This window comes from Calliphora vicina, chromosome 3 (genome assembly GCF_958450345.1).
Source record: "Calliphora vicina chromosome 3, idCalVici1.1, whole genome shotgun sequence".
NCBI lineage: Eukaryota > Metazoa > Arthropoda > Insecta > Diptera > Calliphoridae > Calliphora > Calliphora vicina.
In genome coordinates, this window is record NC_088782.1 from 6,878,875 (window position 1) to 6,901,314 (window position 22,440).

General features: G+C 29.5%; 1 protein-coding gene across 11 annotated transcripts in view; it reads left to right on the forward strand.

Annotated features, from left to right (window-relative positions):
- sif (still life) overlaps positions 1-22,440 on the forward strand; it is a 238,008-nt gene that overhangs the window by 176,396 nt on the left and 39,172 nt on the right. For all 11 annotated transcript variants that reach the window (XM_065502960.1, XM_065502958.1, XM_065502964.1 and 8 more), the window contains 3 exons: positions 9,281-9,395; positions 9,501-9,652; positions 17,066-17,226. In XM_065502960.1, the coding sequence (XP_065359032.1) occupies positions 9,281-9,395; positions 9,501-9,652; positions 17,066-17,226 (428 nt within the window). The remainder of the gene's footprint in view (positions 1-9,280; positions 9,396-9,500; positions 9,653-17,065; positions 17,227-22,440) is intronic.

The window sequence follows — 22,440 nt, forward strand, 5'->3', positions numbered from 1 at the left end:
CGAGAACTCTCTGAGTTATAGGGGGTAAAATTTTGACAATTTGGTCAAACAGGGGTTTTTTCTTATCCATGTAACTTATTACCTATTGTTCTTAGCAAAATGTGTTCCAAATAGTATAAATAGCTATTTCTTCGATCTTTCGAAAAAAAATATTAAAAAAAAAAAATAAAAAATTTTTAATATTTTTTTTCCGAAATCAAAAACTTTTTTGACTTTTTTTTAAAATACGCTATTTTTTTTTATTTTTTTTTTTTTCTTAAAATAAAGTTTAGATATTTTCCTTGAACACCTACTTGGTCGCTTAGTGGGATGCGAGTGGGATATCTATCAAAATAAATATTTTGTAACTCAAAACATAAAATTTTTGACTTTTTTTGCAAAATCAAAAACTTTGTTGACTTTTTTTTTTCAAAATGGACCCTTTTTTAATCTTTTTTTTTAGGTCAAACAAAAGCTTAGATATTATCCTTGAAGACCCTTTTGGTCGCTTAGTGGGATGCGAGTGGGATATCTATCAAAATAAATATTTTTTAACTCAAGACTTACAATTTTTGACTTTTTTTTTTGCAAATACGATTTTTTGTCCAAATGGGCCCTTTTTTAAAATTTTTTTTTGTAGTCAAAAGAAAGCTTAGGTCCATTCCTTTAAGATATTTTTAGTCCCTTAGTGGGATGCGAGTAGGATATCTATCAAAATAAATATTTTGTAACGCAAGACATACAATTTTTTAATTTTTTTTTGCAAAATCAAAATTTTTTTCCAATATGGGCCCTTTTTTAATTTTTTTTTTTGCTCAAAAGAAAGCCTAGGTCCATTCCTTTAAGATATTTTTAGTCCCTTAGTGGGATGCGAGTGGGATATCTATCAAAATAAATATTTTGTAACGCAAGACATACAATTTTTTAATTTTTTTTTGCAAAATCGAAATTTTTTTCCAATATGGGACATTTTTTTAAAAATTTTTTTTGCTCAAAAGAAAGCTTAGGTCTTTTCCTTTAAGACCTATTTTGTCACTTAGGAAGATGTGAGTAGGATATCTATTAAAATAAAAATGTTGTAACTCAAGACATTCAATTATTGACTTTTTTTTTGCAAATTCGAATTTTTTTTCAAAATGGGCCCTTTTTTAAAAATTTTTTTTTTAGTCAAAAGAAAGCTTAGGTCCATTCCTTTAAGATATTTTAGGTCCCTTAGTGGGATACGAGTGGGATATCTATCAAAATAAATATTTTGTAACTCAAGATATACAATTTTTGATTTTTTGGCAAAATCAAAAACTTTTTTGACTTTTTTTTACAATGGGCCCTTTTTGTAATTTTTTTTTTTGCTATAAAGAAAGCTTAGGCCTATTCCTTTAAGATGGTTTTGATCGCTTAGTGGGATGCGAGTGGGATATATATCAAAATAAATGTTTTGTAACTCAAGACATACAATTTTTGTGTTAAAACATTTATTTTGATAGATATCCCACTCGCATCCCACTAAGGGACTAAAAATATCTTAAAGGAATGGACCTAGGCTTTCTTTTGAGCAAAAAAAAAAATTAAAAAAGGGCCCATATTGGAAAAAAATTTTGATTTTGCAAAAAAAAATTAAAAAATTGTATGTCTTGCGTTACAAAATATTTATTTTGATAGATATCCCACTCGCATCCCACTAAGGGACTAAAAATATCTTAAAGGAATGGACCTAAGCTTTCTTTTGACTACAAAAAAAATTTTAAAAAAAGGGCCCATTTGGAAAAAAAATCGTATTTGCAAAAAAAAAAGTCAAAAATTGTAAGTCTTGAGTTAAAAAATATTTATTTTGATAGATATCCCACTCGCATCCCACTAAGCGACCAAAAGGGTCTTCAAGGATAATATCTAAGCTTTTGTTTGACCTAAAAAAAAAAATTAAAAAAGGGTCCATTTTGAAAAAAAAAGTCAACAAAGTTTTTGATTTTGCAAAAAAAGTCAAAAATTTGATGTTTTGAGTTACAAAATATTTATTTTGATAGATATCCCACTCGCATCCCACTAAGCGACCAAGTAGGTGTTCAAGGAAAATATCTAAACTTTATTTTAAGAAAAAAAAAAAAATAAAAAAAAATAGCGTATTTTAAAAAAAAGTCAAAAAAGTTTTTGATTTCGGAAAAAAAATATTAAAAATTTTTTATTTTTTTTTTTAAATATTTTTTTTCGAAAGATCGAAGAAATAGCTATCTATACTATTTGGAACACATTTTGCTAAGAACAATAGGTAATAAGTTACATGGATAAGAAAAAACCCCTGTTTGACCAAATTGTCAAAATTTTACCCCCTATAACTCAGAGAGTTCTCGACCGATGTTGTTGAAAAATTGTGTCTGAGTTACTATCCAATAGAGCTAACCTTGGTGCAAATTTCATCCCGATCGGAAGACATCGATTTCAAAAGTTGGTTCACTTGACATGAAATCCCCCATATATATAATATTCATCTAGTTAATTAAACAAGCTTTTGTTACGAATATGTTGTTATTTGAAGAAAACTTAGAAACAAAAATAATACATGCTAATAGTTGTATAATAATTTAAAAAGAATTCTTTGCTTTATTGTACATTTACTAAGTTAAAACATTTAAAATTCTTCAATATTTATGCCTTTATTACCTGAACAATTTAAATAGAAATACAAATACAAATATATTTAAATTGCACACCTCAATCGATAGATAGCAAAACAAAAGCAATAAAGTCACACAACATATGACACCAATGGAGTGTCTAAAAATTTCAAATAATGTTTGTCTACTCGTTCCACAAAAGACACGGAAATAGTACAATACAACTGAAATAAACCAGACGTTTTTTTTTCTGTAACATGCCACGTTTTGAGAATCAATTTATGTCTATGTTAAAGTTTTCCTGCAATAATAAAAGAAAAAAAATGAAAGAAATATAACAAAAATAAATTGATAGATAAAATAATAATAATACATATGTATTTTATAACATAGTACAGTTGAATACGATTATAATGAACTACAAATAAATAATAACACAATATTTTCAATATTATCATCCCAGTAAGCATCAGAAACCCAAAAATTCAAGCACTTGAATATTTTGTTGGAATTTGACTTGAATTCAAATGTAATTATTAAAATTATATGGCTTGAATTTATGTTTCCTTTTTACTGGAGATTGCAATTGAAATAAAGTGTAATTCAATTGCTTAACTATAATTCTAGGCTTGAATTACACATGCTTTCAACTTGAATTCTAGTAAAAATGCTAATTGGGGTTGCTTTAAAAAGAATACGAACTAAAGGCCTGTTTCACGATGTGGAAAGAAAAATGATTCGAACAAATTTATATGACTACTCGAATGACTATTCGAAAGAATTTTAAAAACTGAGTGTTTTTCATACAAATTTGTTCGACTCATTTTTCTTTCGATATCGTGAAACAGGCAGTAAAATTTTGGTTCTGTTCTAGTTTGTTATAATCGTGATCGACTGTATCTGTATATAATTGTATATAAATTAATATGGCCCCAAAAACATTATTGTGCTTGTTCTCAACTAAAATAAAAGTCTAATTTATTTTAACACACCGTTTCATTACCTAAGGACCTTTCTAGCCTTTGATCTACCTCCCCAAATACTGATCGAAAAACAAACATTTTGGGAAATGGTCTGCCTAAATAAACTAAACTTTTATATTTTAGTTTTGAACATCGATAAAAATAAGGCCACCCTAATATACCTACATATGTGTTTACTATTGTAAGTGTATTAATGTAATATGTATTCGTGCAGCAAAAGGAAGAAAATGAACATAAATTTACACTTTCAAAACTAAACTAAACAAAATAAAATGAAATAAAAAAAAAGAAACTATACACATATTGTATGCATCTCAAATACATTTAAATACGAACGAGTACATTCATAGAAAATTTTGTATAGATGTTTCAATGATGAAACAAATTGTGTACAGCTGTGCCCAAAATTATAACTAGAACTTGTGCTGACTTCAAGTTATTTGAATAGGCTTCAGCAAATGAATTTGCGACTTAAATATCTTTTAAAAGTTCTCAATATTAGAGAAAATGCTGCATTATTTTTCAACTTTTTACTTCGGAAAGTTGTTTTAAGAAAATGCAACATGAAAGTATTTAAATAAAAGATGACTGAATTAAAATTTAAATTAAAATAAATAATGTTTGAATTTTTTGCACAAATTTATATTCTCTTACATCTTAGGATGAACTGGGCAAAAGAGGCTCACGTCTACCAAGTGATGAGATCGATTTTCTGGTCGGTTTACCGCTATCCTGCTGTTAATTACTCATACAGCGTAAATTATTTGAGTCTGCTCAGCTCAGATGGTCTACTCTAACAAATTGCTTGATATCGAAGCTCACTTGGTCTATTTTTGACCATCACAGGTCAATGTCCCTCACGGGGCTATCAAGGGCTAGGCTGTGAGCTCTGATATCAGTGCTTACTGGGCACTGCTTGATTGGTGCGCATGATAGGAGACTGAACACTGTCTTTTCTAGAATTTGGCATGATGAAGACGAGGAGGAAACTGTTGAACATCTCCTCTGTCTTGGCCCTGCTTTATCGGGGGTTCGGACTGCACGGTCTACCTGATCACCTACTGTGAATGTTAGAAAGATAGATTCGTTCATTCGTGCGACTGGTTGGTTCGGCACTGAATCCATTTCTGACATGTGAAGTACCTATGCATGAGCCTTAGGGTATCACAAAGGGACCAATTTATGAACCCAAGTGATCTGGTTAATACTAGCTGCCTTCATAATCTAACCTAAATCTTAGATATATTTTAATCTTTTTTTAAAGTTTACCATTTACAATTCTTAGTGGTTTTTATTTTACTTATAACCATTATCTAATATCCTGACATTGGTTGTATTTCTGACCAATTTTAACAATAATATTGTTAAGTTTTTACCTTTTAAAAACAGTGGTTTAATTACTCTAAATAACCCGTATTCTTTTAATTGCAACTAAAAGCAATCAGTAGTTTAAAATTTGTAATTTGCGTACTATTTTCAAAGAGTCTGACTACTTGTATATACTTTGATTATAGCTATGAAATTGAATAAATTATGATCTTCTCAATATGTTTCAGTGAAAAAGTGCAATTGAGTTTGTGAAAAAAGAATTTTAAAATTTAAAATACAGGTTTGAAATGTGTTAAGTAGTATCGAATCCAAACAAATGTATTGAATACAGTATTGAGAAATCAAATCTAACGACATTTTATACTTGTTAGAGAAGACAGAATTTTGTAGCAAAGTATAACAAATTCGGTACTTTGGTGTTCTCTTCTCCTGATCATATCTTCTAGACTTATTTTATTATAAGTAACACAAAATAATAGGGAATTATAATACACTAGCTGTCCCGACAAACGTTGTTCTGTCATAGCTCACACAAAGTTTGAAGACTGCCACTATAATAGTACTCCAGATATTCAATAATAAATGTTTATTTCGTATGGGAGGTACCACGCCCATTGTACCTATATAGGTCAATTGTGAATCTAAACCATTCAGGCACCCACTCAAACACACACAAAAACTTTCATCGAAATCGGCCCAGCCATTAAGGAGGAGTTCAGTTACTAACACTCGTACAGAAGAATTATATATATAAAGATTAAAAGTTTAATTGGTATGATAATGGACAAATTAACAAGCAGTTTTCAATTTAATTAAAAGCAAAGGTTCGAAAGACTTAATAACAGTTCATGATATAGCCTACGATATAGTAACTCCTCAGCAACTCGCTATTACTATTTATATACACAGCGCCATCTTCTAGAAGTCTCATGAATAACACAGGGCAACAGAATCGAAAAAAAATATTTTTAAATCACTACACAATATTTATGTATTGTGGTTCCAGTAGTACAAATATGATCCAAATTATAAATTCTATGGAGAGGTTTTTTTTAAATGTTTAAGAAAAATTGCGACGGTTTATCCGCTGTTCTTAAAATAAACTTAGAGAAATTTAAATTTACACAACCTTCAATCCATTTATATATCGTTTTATCGATACCTCAGTAGTTTCGGAATTCTAATAACAAATTGAAGCAAAAAATAAATTTTTTAGGGGAAAATAGCAAAATTTTTGGTTTTAAAAAAATCATGAAAAATCGAAAACGTCAGAAATTTTACAGATTTATTACTTTATCATAAGGCCACATATAATAGCAACAAGATGAGATATCGATCATCAAAATCAATGAATTATTTTCGAATTTATTCACAATTAAGCGAAATCGCTCATTTTCAGAAAATTTTTGGTTTTTGTTGATATACATAGAATTTAGTAGTTAATGTTCTTCTTTCGAATGATTGAATTTTGAAAGAATTTCCCCCATGCTATGTACAAATTTTCACATATATATTGCGTTTCAATCAGTTCAGTAGTTTCGGAGTTATAATAACAAATTGAAAAAAAAAATATTTTTTACGTGAAAATAACAAATTTTTTTATTTTCAAAAAATCATGAAAAATCGAAAACGACAGAAATTTTACAGATTTATTACTTTATCGTAATGACACATATAATAGCAATCAGATGAGATATCGACCATAAAAATCAATGGATTATTTTCGAATTTAATCACAATTAAGTGAATTCGCTCATTTTCACAAAATTTTAGTTTTTTGTTTGATATACAATATAATTGAGTGGTTAATGTTCTTCTTTCAATTGATTGACTTTTGAAAGAATTTTCCCCATGCTATGTACAAATTTTCACATATATATTGCGTTTCAATCAGTTCAGTAGTTTCGGAGTTATAATAACAAATTGAAAAAAAAAAAAATATTTTTTACGTGAAAATAGCTTATTTTTTGTTTTAAAAAACTCATGAATAATCGAAAACTACAGAAATTTTACAGATTTAGCACAAATATCGCAAAACCACATGTAATAGAAAGAAAATGAGATATCGATCATAGAAATCGATTGATTCCTCTCTAATTTATTCACAATTAAGTGAATTCGCTCATTTTCATAAAATTTTAATGTTGTCATATTTATAAACAATGTTAATAACAGCGTGTTATCAGCATTGTTGATAAGTAGAAGTTTCTAATGATGGAAATGCAATTTCCTAACAATATTTTAATGCAATTTGTATTAGATTTGAATTAACAAAATATTAAACATGAATTCTGTTTTGAATTAATTCCATTATGGATTAATTTAACGATGGATGAATTCTATTTAAATAAAAACCTTTGAATAGAGCCAAAGAATTGGAGGTTGGAAATGGATTTATGGAATGAATGCTTGACATTTCTTTAATTCCGAATTAAGAGTTTAGTGAATTAAACTCAAATTGAATAATTAAAGGAATACAAATTTATACATTTGATTAAAAGGTACTTTATTTAGCACCCAACTGTAAATATGTTTCAATATAAAATATTTACAACATTCAGACTTAGTTATTCATCTAACCATAGACACACAAACATTCATATATATATATTTTTTTTCATAAATTTATGGATAAAAAATAAAACGAAGTGAAATAAGGAAAAGCGTCAAACTTACATACTCTACATACATACAAACATACATATGCACATCCATACATGCACACAACAATTTTTGCAAAAGATAAAGGTAAAGTTGGTTTTTCTAAAGGTTTAAATAATAATAATAACAATAACAACAATAAAAAAAAAATATAGAAAAATATAAATACAAGAACTACTAGCAGAATAAAAAGAATAAAAACCAAAGCTATACAAACAAAACAATGACAATAGATGGATGCACTTGTCGTTTAGAGAGTATGACAAACAATGCACACTTGCACTACAATGAAAACCAAAGCAAAATGAAATGTAATGCAATGAAACACACTGTACTACTGTCCAACTCTCTAGGGTTGTAGGAATGTTTGTTTGTGTATGGTTGGATGAATGAAATAGTGTTTAGAAAATATCACAAAAAAAATATATAAAATATATTCCAGCAGTTCTAGGAGACAGTCACGAACTAGTGAATTTACCCATAATTTAAGGTGGGAACTAGTTACTTCAGTAGCTATGTCACTGACCCTTTTGTATTACAATGAGACTGTCTGATAGCTGATCCAAAGTAGTCAATGAATTGGATTCATATACTGGTTATATAACGTCAGTTAGCTTACTAGCTACCTAACTGGTTACTTAATCAGCTACATAACTAGTTATTTTAGCATGTACGAGTGCTAATTGACCTCAAATAGTCAGCTAAAAAGACATAGCATAGACAGTCTAATAAAGGATTGCTTGTAAACAAAACTTCCTCCTACAACTCTCCAATGGATTGTTTTCTAAAGTGCGGAACAAAATAAGCGTTTAAAGTGACTTCACTATAGGCTACTAAGAGACACTAAAGTGACTATTGACTTACATGGGATATCAGTATACTTAAGCAAAAGTAAAAATAAACTGTATGAGAATTATATCAAAACAATTTGTATAGTTAAAACCAGTTTATAGGAATTACTTTAAAGTGACTACACTCCAGCTTACTTAGAGACACTTAAGTGACAATTTTCTTCATGCTAGATTACCTGGGATGTATAAAGTAAGCAATTATCTTCTCTCTGCACTGCAAAGAGCACATACGTGTCAAATGACCAAAGTATATAAATTTGGAGTCTTTAGAAAATTCTTATTGTCAGAGTTATATTGTGGAATTTTATGAGGATCATTTTTATGGAAGATCTTAAACCTCTATCTCCTCTCTTTAGCGGCCAATTTGACCCTTTTTTCAAGAAAATCAAAGTAAATAAATTTTAGTCTTTAAGGGCTACATTGACTACTTGCTTAACTGCTGGGATATGTATGGAAAATATGAAAAATCCAAGTAACTAAACACACTTGTACTCTCACACAAACATACACACACTTGGAAATATTATGTTACAAAATACAATCATCACAGCATAAAAAAAGGACAATAGATTTTATATTGTTCTCTCAAAGACAATGTACTCGTAGTATTTGAATTTCAATACTAACAATTCAAACTACATTTCATGGCTTTTTCTATGCTTACAGAATTTTTTTTACTTTACAACACACACTCTCACACACATACACTTAAATATAATTATCTTTGATCAATATTTACACACACATAAATAACACATTTCAATACGAAATTGAAAATTTGAAAACAACATCCGGTAATTCTTGAAAATTTCTTTTACTTACTTTATTGTGTTTTGTTCTATTTCCTTTATACTTATTTTGTTTTTAGGTATTATCAAGGGAGATGAAATAATGGTCATAAATGGTGCTATTGTATCCGATCTAGATATGATGTATCTGGAGAGTGTACTACAGGAGGAGCAGTCATTAAGCATGATGATGCGGTAAGTTTTTATGCTTCTTTTTTTGTTCAAATTGTAAGATTATTGTGTTATGCAACTTTTTATATTTATTTTTGTGTGTTTATATTTTTGTTATTCCCTTTTTAGCTCATCCCGCACTGAACCACCAGATCTTGGTGGCATAATGCGTGTTACTGATGACATGATTGATTCCCTTGTTTGTCCACCACCACCATCTGATCCACCAGTAATGAGCGAAGAAATGATTACTGGTTTAATAGTACCAGCGCCTGGTTGGAGTAAGTTTTGTCTTATTTATGTATTTAAATTTTTAACAAATAACACTAGTTTACAAATCAAACATTTTTGTTTGCTCATGGAATGAAACAGTAAACAAATATATGTTTGTGACAACCATTCATATGATGAAGGACTTATCATATTATGTTGCTCTCGGTTTAAAGCTTATCATAATCTGAGAACAACATATTATGATAAAATTATTCATCATAAATATGGTTGCCACAAACATATATTTGTTTACTGTAACCATGGTTGATACAATCATGTGAATCATAAATTAACCATATTATGGTTACCACAATCATGTAAATAGTTACTGTGACTATAATATTGTTAAAAATCTTGTAACACTATTTAAATGGTTACAGTAACCATGCCTAATTATATTTTTTCTCTGCGTGTAGAAAGCGTTTCCATCAAGATTTGAAGTTTTTCGAGAGGAATTATCAAGGTTTTTGGTATCAGAATATGCTAGGAGACACTGTTGGAGTGTCGTCAGGGAGACAAATGAAAATAATTATAAAAAGAGGACTGAAACATTTCACTTTTAATTTAATTTAATGTATGTACATTTGTATATGTTTCGTTTTTAATAAATATCTCAAAAGTTTGACGTCCAGGATTTTTTTTTAATATTTTTTCCGAAGTTAGAAGACCTAAATACACAAATCCCCATATGTTTCAATTCATGAGCAAAAACCTTGTAAACTAGTGTAATTAAAGAGAGGAAAAAAAGATGTATCAATTCTGTTTAGCTGGAGTCCATAGAGAACAAAAATACTTATAGTTTGGTTGCGGATTATTCAAACCATTAACACGCATCTTTAGGAATCCATTTCTATAACAAATTCGACAAAAAAAAACTGTTTTTGGGACAATATATTGTCCATCGATTGGAAAACTATGCTTATACATAAATACAAAATTGATATGCATTATCAATAAAATATGCAAAAATATGCCCTAATAAAACGATGCCATTTTAAAAAAAAATTTATGAGTCGTTGCAACAAAAAAATTTGTTTGCAATAACTTGACAAATGACCTAATGCACGTTGTAGGTTTAGGTGAGTGTATAACAAAGCCAGTTCCAATATGCCCTCAAATTTCCGAGAAATGGGCAAAGGTATATTTTTCTGGACCCGCAAATTAAAACATTTGAAACTCAGTCATTATTGAACCGATATTAATATTTTAAACGACATTAAAAAGTTACGAACGAGAAATTTCCATGTATATACCCTTTCATTATTCAATTAATATAAATATGTAGAGATTTTTCCAATAATATCAAAATTTTTGATTTTTTTTTAAAACTTCTTCAACTATTACGAGTGTGTTTTTCACATCTTCATTTTAGACAACAGTAATCTTAAATCCTTCTGAGTAAAACAAACTTTAATTTTTTTTAAATCAGATAAAAATTCACAAAGTTATAGTCGTTTATCTAAACAATGAAAAATTCATATTGTAGCTATGACCAAAGACATTTGTTTGGCAAAAGTATCTATTCTCCGGCTTATGGAAAAATTATCAATGCCAAACCATTGGAACAGATAATGGATGAAGTTGTTTATCATATTTTCCCGACATCCATTTTTTGAGTGCCAAGGAGCAACTTAAACAAATATATTAGGGTTTATACCAAAAACTTCTTACGTATGAACGATCAAAGTATAGATTGAAAGCTTCCGAAAATCATTTTAACGAGCACAAATCTCTTAAAAATGTTGGTACATTTTAAAAGAAAACTGTTAAAAGTAAATTGTTGTCCCAAAATTATAAAAAATTAATTGATCTTTCAAACTGTATTGTTAGTTTTTTTCATTTTCATAAAAATTTTAAAAGTTATAAAGCAATATTTACAAAATTTATGGAAAAATTTCGAAAAATTGTAATGTAGGGCACCTTAATGAGCCAATTCATTGCAAAAACTAAAAATTTTGCACACAAAAATAAAGCATGGACATTTTGCTTTTAAACTGTGTCCTCAAAAGTAATGAAAATCGTGGGTCTTGACAAAGTTTTGAAGAAAACTCAAAAAAGGGCCGAAACCCAATTTTTGGCAAAAACTGGGGCCGAATTACCGCATTCGATATCGAGTAAATTCGATCGTAATTTTCTTATTTGAGATTACGGCATTCGATATCGATCATGAAATTTAGTACATTTTGTTATAATTACGATATCGAAATTATTTTTCGATACGATAGTTCATTCGATCACGAGTGCGGTAATTCGGCCCCTGGATTTGAGCGACCTCTAAACCACTTCCGAAAAATCTCAAAAATACTCTACCCTATAAGCTTTTAAATTATGCTTGAGCACCCATGAAAATAAGAAAAAAAACTTGTTTTGGGACAAATAATTGAAAATATTTTTCAATGTATGTAAATAAAAAAAAAGAAATTTTAAAAAATTAAAAAAACAAAATGTACATAAAAGTTCAAAACAAAAAGCTTTTTATTTGAAATAATAAAACAACATTTTAAATTATATTTGAAATTTGTTTTATGGTACGAAATTTAAAATAATAGTCAACTTTATGGACTAAAAATCGACTTTAAGGCTTTTGTAGTTAGGCTGATAGTTATTTATTTATTTAAGTTTTGGAAGGCCCCAACACAGTAAGGTTATATAGGCCGTTTGTATTATAGTACATTTTTGTGTAATAACATTAATATTACATTCTTAATTACAAAAGATTTTTTTTTTTAAATTCTATTTAAATGTAGTATTTTTTCATGATAGTTTTTTATTAATTTCCCCCCCTTAAAATGTTCGAATTTCATAAAAGTACCAAACATCAGACTGCTATTTTTTTAAATGGAATAATAAGCATATAAAATGTCTTTGTATGCATTAATTTGGAAGAAATAAGACTTTAAATTTGTCTTCTTTAACCCCCTAAACATTTTAATTTCCAAAAATGCCTTCTCAATGGATCTATAAGTAAACTACAGTTCAAATCATGAATCCAGCCTTAGGCGTTTGAGTTGGCCCATGATTAATCAGACAGTCACTTAGTAATGTTACTCTTTCAAATATATATGCAGATTAGATCTGTCCTTACAAATATAATTGTTTTAAAGGGAACTTATTTTGTTCTTCAGTAGCTTAAACAGACTCCTGCATAATTTAAGGTCAATCGGATGACTGGAACCGATGTCGAAAATCGATTGGTACTTTTTTGATTTCTTCAAAAATGCAGCTAACAAAAAAACATTTAAAATAAATCTTATCTCCTACAGAAAATTATTATTCCACCAAGATATAGAAAGCATTTTATATACTAAAGAACAAAGAGAGCCATCCAAAGCAAATCGATTTTTTACGGACAGGTCTAGTATACAAGTTCTTAAGATATTTGGATTTTTAGAAAATGAATGAATTAACAGAGAGACACATGTGGCTTCCTAATAAATTGTATTTTAAATACTCAATTTCAATAACTGTACTACCCTTGCAACTTTTCCTACTTTAAATTATTTCTAGATTAATATTTTACAATAAAATAATAATTCCCCATTAAACATTACAGACTGACCTGACACATTATTTACCATTATAAATATACAATAATAATGTATTGGATACTACTCGCTCAGTCAGTTAAAAAAAAAAAAGAAAGATTAAAGTGCTTAACTTTTTTAATTTTGTTTCAAAAGTAATATTCCGCCAAAGTATTACGACAAACAGAGTAAAGTCCTGCATACTGTGCGCCACATTGCGAAAAAAATGTTGTTAAATAGACAACTTTAAAAATTATCAAAAGTTTTTTTCTTTTTTCCCCACCAAACAAATTGTTTAAAACAAATTTATGTTTACGAGCTTTACAAACCGTGAAATGTTTTTGAACATCACACTTGTTTACACTGACCAAAAAGTAACGAAACTTTCAACAATTACATGTGTTAAAACAAGTAGGGAATACAGAACCGGGGTGGGTGTCCGGCAGACGCCATATAGTAAATTTGGCGATCTTTTTTTTCTGGTTTTTTGTTTTCAAAATTGCAGTTACACATGCAACATGATGTTGAAAACTAAATATGTATATTACACACACTTATGGAGAAAAACTACGCGACAAAGTACTTGCATGCAAACATACATGTAGAAGAAAAAAAAAAAAACAAATACCAACAACAGGACTACAAGAAAAACCAAACTGAAAAACTTTGAAAATGGAGAAATGAGTTTACGAACCAACATGCACATAAAATATTATTACTACCAGAATTATTATTAAATATTTTTATTATTTATGTTTTACAAACTACAAAATATGTTGGCATGTTTTCATTGCACTTACACAAATATAGACACAGTAAGGTCAACCCTATTTTGCTAAATTTGGATGTTCGATGTTGTCGAGGTCTAAAACTGTTCTCCGTCATATAAAGAACATATTTAGAAAATTTGAGTAAAATCGGATTTCGGTTTTAAAAAGTAGTGGTCCAAAACCGTTTATTTTCGTTTTTGGTCTAGCTATTTAAATGTTATGATATTGTTACGTTTTTACCTTTTAAAAATGGTGGTTTATTTCCTAATTCTTTTGATTGCTAATAAAAGCAGTTACGTAGTTTATGATAAACTGGCCGAATGCTACTATTTATATACACAGTGCCATCTTCCAGTAGTTTCCTGAATTATCACTTTAACAATGTTAAAACAGCGTGTTATCAACATTGTTGATAAGTAGAAATTTGGAGCATTGTTGAATGTTACAAGCAATTTCGTAAAAATATTATAGACACAAGAATTATTTGATTATATAAAACAAAGGTTCAAAACAATTAGTTCTTAATTCTATTTTCGAAATCAAAATAAATTGTTTTCCTTTGTACTTCAAATGTATTGAATTCATTCATTCATTCATTCATTTGAGAATTAATTCCATATTGAATCATTAAAAATATCTTAAATTCAAATACATTACAAAATAGCTTTAAAAATGTATTGAACGATAAAATTTTTCTTCAAATCTAAGGTTTAATTCAATTTTTTTCAAAAACAAAACTGAATGAATCATTCAAAGGTTGAATGAATTATGTTATGAATTAATTCATCGATGAATGAATTCTATTCAAATAAAAGTCTTTTAATGAAGATAAAGAATTAGATGTTGGGATTGGATTTACAGATTGAATGGCTGACACTTTTCTCGGTGCTGATCATCTAATTGCACTTTATAATAACATTATTTATTGGAAGATTTTCAAATGTGGATAAGAACGTTCCTTGCCTCGCATACAAAATCCAGCTTACTATTTTTTTTTCAAATTTTTAGCTTTTATTTTGAAAATAAATTTATTCAAAGTATTAGCCATTGTTAGCTATGACCTTTTCACATCTTTCTGGCAAGATATGGATTCCGAGCCAAAAGAACTGCTCATCTTTTGAGGCCAAGAACGAATCAAGCCAATTTGGGATATTCGGTTCTGAAGTGGAGCGTATCCGAGAGAGACCGTTCTGTATCGATCGGGCAGGTGAGGCAAAACTTCCCAACTAATTCATTCTAAATACTTTTACACAGGTATTGCTACATGTGGCCGAGCATTGTCATGATGTAATATTACAGTTTCATGTCTGGCCGCATATTCTGGGCGCTTTTCGGTCTATGCTCGCTTCAAACGAATCAGTTGCTTTCGGTTCAGGTTCCATGTGATGGTTCCTTTTGCTCCTATCAAATACAGAGCGTTACCTTATCGCTATGGATATTTGGCTTTGGTGTCGATTGGGCTGGTTGACCGGGCTTTACATACGATCTCTTACGCTTCGGGCTATCGTATTCGGTGCAAGAATGATTTTATTTAATAGCGTTCAAGCATAATTTCAGACATGCAAAATCGTATCTCGGCTTCAATTCGTGTGGTACCCAATTTACATGTTTTTGGATGAATCCTGCTGGTCGCAAACATTTTAAAATTGCTACTTGAGCAAGCTCTTGTTAAGTTTAACAACAATATTTATGGAGTAATGCCTCCAAATCTTGGTCTTCAAACTTGTTTATCTTCCGTGTCTAAATCAATACTTCTGAGCCCCACAAACCAATTCTCGTACGTTGTAACCGATTAAACACATTCACCATAAGCTTTGGTGAGCAATCGTTGTGCTTCAGCGGCACTTTTTGTTCAAATTAAAGAAGTAAAGCAAAACTTCCCGCATTAGTTAGTACAAAATTCTAAATTTTCGAAGCAAAAAAACTTTGTTGTTTACACTATAATGTTCAATAACTAAGTGAGAATAAATGACAGATATGTATCCTTCAAAATGACATATACGTTCGTTATTAAAAACATAAACCGAGTCGAAAAAATACGTTATCCATTGTGAAACCCGCATTTTTAAGTCATACACCCAATATTAGTTTTTGTATTTTTCTTCCACAGATAAGCCATTTTAAAAATTATAAGCCATAAACGAATTATTTCAAAACGTTAAAAAACAAAGTTTTTGAATTTGTCAGATTTCGAGGAAAATTAGTTTTTTCATTATTTAGCAATGTAAATATTAATCATTATTTAGCATTTATTAGGATCTAAAATAAAACAATGTTTTTTAAAATTTCTTTAAAAAAATGTTGAAAATGTAAAATTTGGGATTTGTCATATGTAACAAATTTAATGATTTTTGGTATCATGTTATTTTTACATTCTATACTTAATAATTTATGGGTTAATGAAATTGTCATTGGATTTTTTTTTTTAACATTTACATAATTTTTTAATATTGTTTTTGAAAATATTACTACTTTGACCCAAAACTTGCAACTTCAAATAAAATGTGCAACCTTAAATGTTTTCAGATTTTGCTTAAATTTTTAGTATTTTTTGGTTTTAGATGCCAGAGAACAATTCTAGGCATTGAGGGCATCGTAAATCCCAAAAGTTTAAAATAAAGGTCCGCCCTAATATATACATATACATATTTATAGTACATATGTATGTGTACATAACTGTATGTGTAAAGAAAGTTATTATTACTCGTATTCTTAGTTGCTAAATTATGGAGCTGAGCATTTACATGCTTAGCCAAGTTTTATGGACATGTTTCATGTTTCAGAGTTTACTTACACTAGAAAAAAAAAAAACAAGAGGAAAGAGTTTAATTGAAATAATGACAGGTGAAGTATTTAATAGCATTTATTATTGCAATGTATGCATTCATGTCTGTATTTGCGTATTCTAAGCACCCATAAATAAAATGTTGCACATTACAAGTAGATATTTAGTTTTTAATGGCGAGATAAGAACATAGCACAAATAGTTGAACATGTGAACAGACAAATTAACCACTCGAAATGCCAACTCCCTCTACCAGGTTCTAGTAATTACTATTAATAATTGTAAATAATGATGATTAATGGTGATTTTTGGTTTATAATTCCGTTTTTAACTTGATTACAGATGGCACTGGCAAAGATTTATACTCACCAGAGGCGGAAAGCTCTCCGGCTCCATCGTTCGTTGAACCGACTGTTGTCACTCAAGTTCTGGGTACGGCCACCAAACCCACGTCACGCACAAGCAGTTTTGAAATTGAAAATCTACTGAAAACGGCCGAACAGGTAAGTAAACCAGACATGACCATATTACAACACTTGGCCAAAATGCCCAAAAAAAAAATAAAGGGGACGCAGGGGGGGAAATAAGGAGAAAGCAATACAAAACGTTTGCAAACCACAACATTTCACAATAATCATTATCACCATAATCTTGGTAATCATTGTCATACATCAGCATCACTGACTGCAACAATAATAACTACAACTGCAACTGCTGCTGCTGCTGATGCAACTGTGAAAGCCATTAATGTTGGTTGTTGCAATGCAGTGGCAAATGCAAAATGGTTATTTAGTTGGCATTACATCATCACTCTTATGTTTTACATCTCATTACTGTTTAACATCTACACCACTCTCCATCTCCATCTCTGTCTCTCTCTCTCTCTCTGAACCTACTCTACTTCTACTACTACTACTACTAAGCCGCCACTACATGACCTCACTAGCAACCAATATACCAACCACAAACCCCACCCAACCTTTCTCTCATTACTCCCATTATAACCACCTCGTAAATAAATCCACTTGCATGCCAAACTACAGCCAACAATAAAAAAAGTTTTAATTAAATAACAACATAAATCTTTTAAATATTTCGAAAACAAAACTTAAATGTACGACTAAGTACAGGCATCATGGTACATACTATTCATTGATCTTTACATGATACATCGGCGAAAAATAGATGGTGGGCCCAAAACCATTAAAGAAAATTTTAGGCCAAAATTACAAATTATTACAATAGAAGGCCGCAGAGTGTCTGCTTCGTGATGGTATTAAATTGTTTTATTTTCATTTTAGAGCTATATTTGTATACCCTTCATCCTCGTGAGAAGGGTATATATAAGTTTGTCATTCCGTTTGTAATTTCCGACCCTATAAACCCTTTGCGCGAAATTATCATAGGTCACATTTTTACATAGTAAAATATTATAACGATATTCGCTATATTTATGGAAATATTACTAAGTTAATTTTATCGTATGTGAAATTTAATTTACTAAATCTGTTATTGTATGTCACTTAATATTTGGTATTGATGATATCAGTCAAAGCAAAGAAATTTAATAATAATAATAACGCTCTCCTGTAAAATTTGGTTTTTGTAACATACGATCATTTCGGGCAAAGGGGTCGATATTCTGGATCCTTATAGATAGCGAAGTCGATTAAGCCATGTCCGTTTGTATGTTTGTTCAAATCAACTTTCCGAAGCCCCCAAATAACTTACATACATTATTCATACATCAATTTCACCGGAATTCTTCCGGCTCGGTTTAAAATCGAGAAATTCGGTCCACAAATGGCTGAGATATAAAGAAAAAACCAGGACAACCTCGATTTTTGACCTATATCTGGATTACTAAATCATTAATATAGACAATATGGATATCTAATGATAGATATTTCAAAGACCTTTACAACGACGTATATAAGACCATAGTAAATTCGACCTACATTGGGTCAAAATCGGAAAAAATATTTTTTTCGCTAAATATTTAAAAAAAAACAAGTAAGAAAGTATGGTCGGTCAAGCCCGACCATATAATACCCTACATTAAGTAAAAGAGCAAAAACATTTGTCTGTTAAAATTTCAATAATTTATATTTTTGAGCGATTTTCGGAAGTGGGCCTTATATGTGTGCTATGACCAATTAAGGACCGATCAGCATGAAATTAGGTCGTGTGATTTGTGTCTATATGAAAGTTTACTATATTGAATTTTGTGAGTATACCAACATTTTTAAGCGATTTATGCACGTTAAAGTGATTTTCGGAAGCGGGTCTATATGGGAGCTATGACTAATTATGGACCGATCGTAACAAAATTTGGTGACATGAATTTTGTATATATAAAACTTATTTGGAGCGCAATTTGTGGAGATACATTTATAAATTAAACATTTATGACCGATAGAGTCCAATTTCGAGAGGACATTTGTATGGGGGCTAGGTGAAATAATGGACCGATTTCAGCCAGTTTCAATAGGCTTGGTCCGTGGGCCGAAAAAATAACATGTACCAAATTTTATCGAAATATCTTCAAAATTGCGACCTGTACTCTGCGCACAAGGTTTACATGGACAGACGGACGGACGGAAATCGTTTAATCGGCTTAGAAAGTGATTCTAAGTCGATCGGTATACTTTAAGGTGGGTGTTAGACCCACCACTATGGTGGTGTAGGGTATAAAAACGAAAAAAAAATTTCCAAAAAAATTTTAAAAAACTACTTTGGAAAAAAAATAAATTTTGTTTACATAAAAATATTTAAAATTTTTATTTTGAAGTATAATTTGGTGAAGGGTATATAAGATAGCTCTCTTACTTGTTATATTTACTGTATTATTGTATATTGTATACTGTATATTGTGTTGCACAAATTAGGGAAGAGTCCCAGGTCCTCGTTTTATAAAACGAAATAGCAAACGTTTAAACAAAATTTTATGAAATAAATCCAAGTTTCAAACCATTTTCTCAGTATTCGTCAAAAAAAATTCTAAAATTCCAATGAGATAAAATGAGATTATTAATTTATTTTTAATTCTTAAAGAAAAAAGTTCATAATTAAATATAAACAAGTAAGAATGGTGTATTCTTAAAATATTTTAAAAGAAAAATAAATTTTTAATTTGCGGAAGCATTTTTTTTTTATTGAAAAAAATAAAAACGTGTGAAAAATAACTTAATATCCGAGAAATATTTCCAAAAGTCTAGTTATTCGTGATTTTGTTGTCATTTCTCAGCCTTTTATGTAACAATATTGCTGATTGTCAATGCCAGAATTCTCAAATGTATATATTGTTACGTTTTTACCTTTTAAAAACGGTGGTTTATTTCCTTTAAATCAACCTAATTCCTTTGATTGGAAATAAAAGCAGTTTAGTAGTTTAAAATTGTAACAACTCTTTATTTATTCAAATTTACACAACAACAGTTTAAAATAAAAATAAATTTTAGATTTATGGAAGAAATTTTTTTTGTTGAAAAAAAAAAATTTTATTGAAACCATGTGTGAAAAATAACCCAAAAATATTTTCAAAAGTCGAGTCGTGATTTTTTTTTATCATTTCTCAGCCTTTTAGGTAACAATATTGCTGATTTTCAACGCCAGTATTCTCAAATTTATATATTGTTACCTTTTTACCTTTTAAAAACGGTGGTTTATTTCCTTTTAATTACCCTAATTCTAATGATTAGTAGTTTAAAATTGTAACAACTCTTTATTTATTCAAATTTACACAACAAGAGTTTAAATAGTCACTCTATGTTTTTATACAAAACCACGTTTATAATTCACAAGAATACACACACTTAATTTATACACTTTATAATGTCCAAAATACACTGGTATGCAGTTGATGTTTATTATAACAGCGCCTATTTTTACTCAGTGCTACTATTTACATCTTCCAGCAGATTCATGAATTATCTTAACATACAAAACTAGAATGTTCTATTTCTAGAGCTTTTAGCAGCTTCAATGTTAATGTTAGCAGCTTTGAAATTTAATGTTACCATACAGACCTTTAAATTCAAATATAATGATTAAAAAATGCAGTTCGGTCAGATATATGGAATCTCAAAAAAATTTTTTAAAAACAACTTTATATTCGAAATATATCCAAAAATATTTCAAAAATTGTTTGAAGTTGTGGTTTCTTTATGATTTTTTAAGGACCAATTTTGTTTATTTTCAATATCTGCTATATTGATTAAATCAATTTGATTTCAACCATTATACGTAGAGGTGGACTTCGCACAGTGGAGGAACTTAAAAACAAGTGGAAATAAATCTGTAACTTCTAAGAAAAAGATGACACTATAGTATTCGGCACATAAGGACTTAAATGTTCGTCAAATTTCATAATAATAATTTCAAGCAATAAATTTTTAACCCGGAGGTATATGAAACAATGGAATAGTCAATTTCTTATTAAATAAGAATCAACTTTCACAAAGCCTTTGCATTTTTATGATAAATCACAAAATTTCGATAGAACTCGGATTTGATTGAACTTATACTGTACGCCGCTGATGTGCCTAGAATATAATATTGTAAATGGGAAAATAAATTAACAATAAAAAAATCATTTTTAAAACAAGCTCTTATTTAAATGCTCAAACAAGAATAAAATAAACTTTAAATATAATCAAACTACTTATACAATATGCACGCAGAGAAAAAATATAGTTGGGCATGGTTACTGTAACCATTTCAATATTGTTACAAGTCGTTTAACAATATTATAGTCACAGTAACCATTTACATGATTGTGGTAACCATAATATGGTTAATTTACGATTCACATGATTGTAGCAACCATATATATGGTTACAGTAAACAAATATATGTTTGTGACAACCATTCATATGATGCAAGACTTATCATATTATGTTGCTCTCAGCTTAAGGCTTATCATAATCTGAGAACAACATATTATGATAAAATTATTCATCATAAATATGGTTGCCACAAACATATATTTGTTTACTGTAACCATATATATGGTTGATACAATCATGTGAATCGTAAATTAACCATATTATGGTTACCACAATCATGTAAATAGTTACTGTGACTATAATATTGTTAAAAATCTTGTAACACTATTTAAATGGTTACAGTAACCATGCCCTATTCTATTTTTTCTCTGCGTGTGTATATCATTATACTCGGGGGGTTAATAAGTCCGAGACTTTTTGAATTTCCCAACAGTACTCCTGTCAACAGGCATCTGTCAGTTGACTCCTATCAAGCTGCGTCATTTAGTTCGTGTTTGACAGTCATTGATAACAGACTACGTCGTGACTTTATGAGAAATTGGATAAAGTGTATTTTTTGCGGAAGAAACCATTTCTCAAATATAGGCTATGCTTGATAAATACTATGGTAACTCTACAACATTAATTTCAATGTTAAACAAGTGGTTCACTGAACTAGTTGAGGTCTCTATACTCGAAAGAATTGAAAAATTCACGAATATTGTTGGCCTATCGGAGATTGAAATAGCGAGAGATTGAGGAAGCCATATGCAAATCATATGGATCAAGATGGCTGCCGTAGTTTCTATGCTAAAATCCATGAATTATTCTACGAAATTCTCCTTCTTCCTGCCTATTCTCCGGATTTAGCACCTAGTCACTATTTCTTGTATCCAAACCTGATGAAATGTGTCGGCGGAAAGAGATTTGACTTCTATCATCTCATATTTT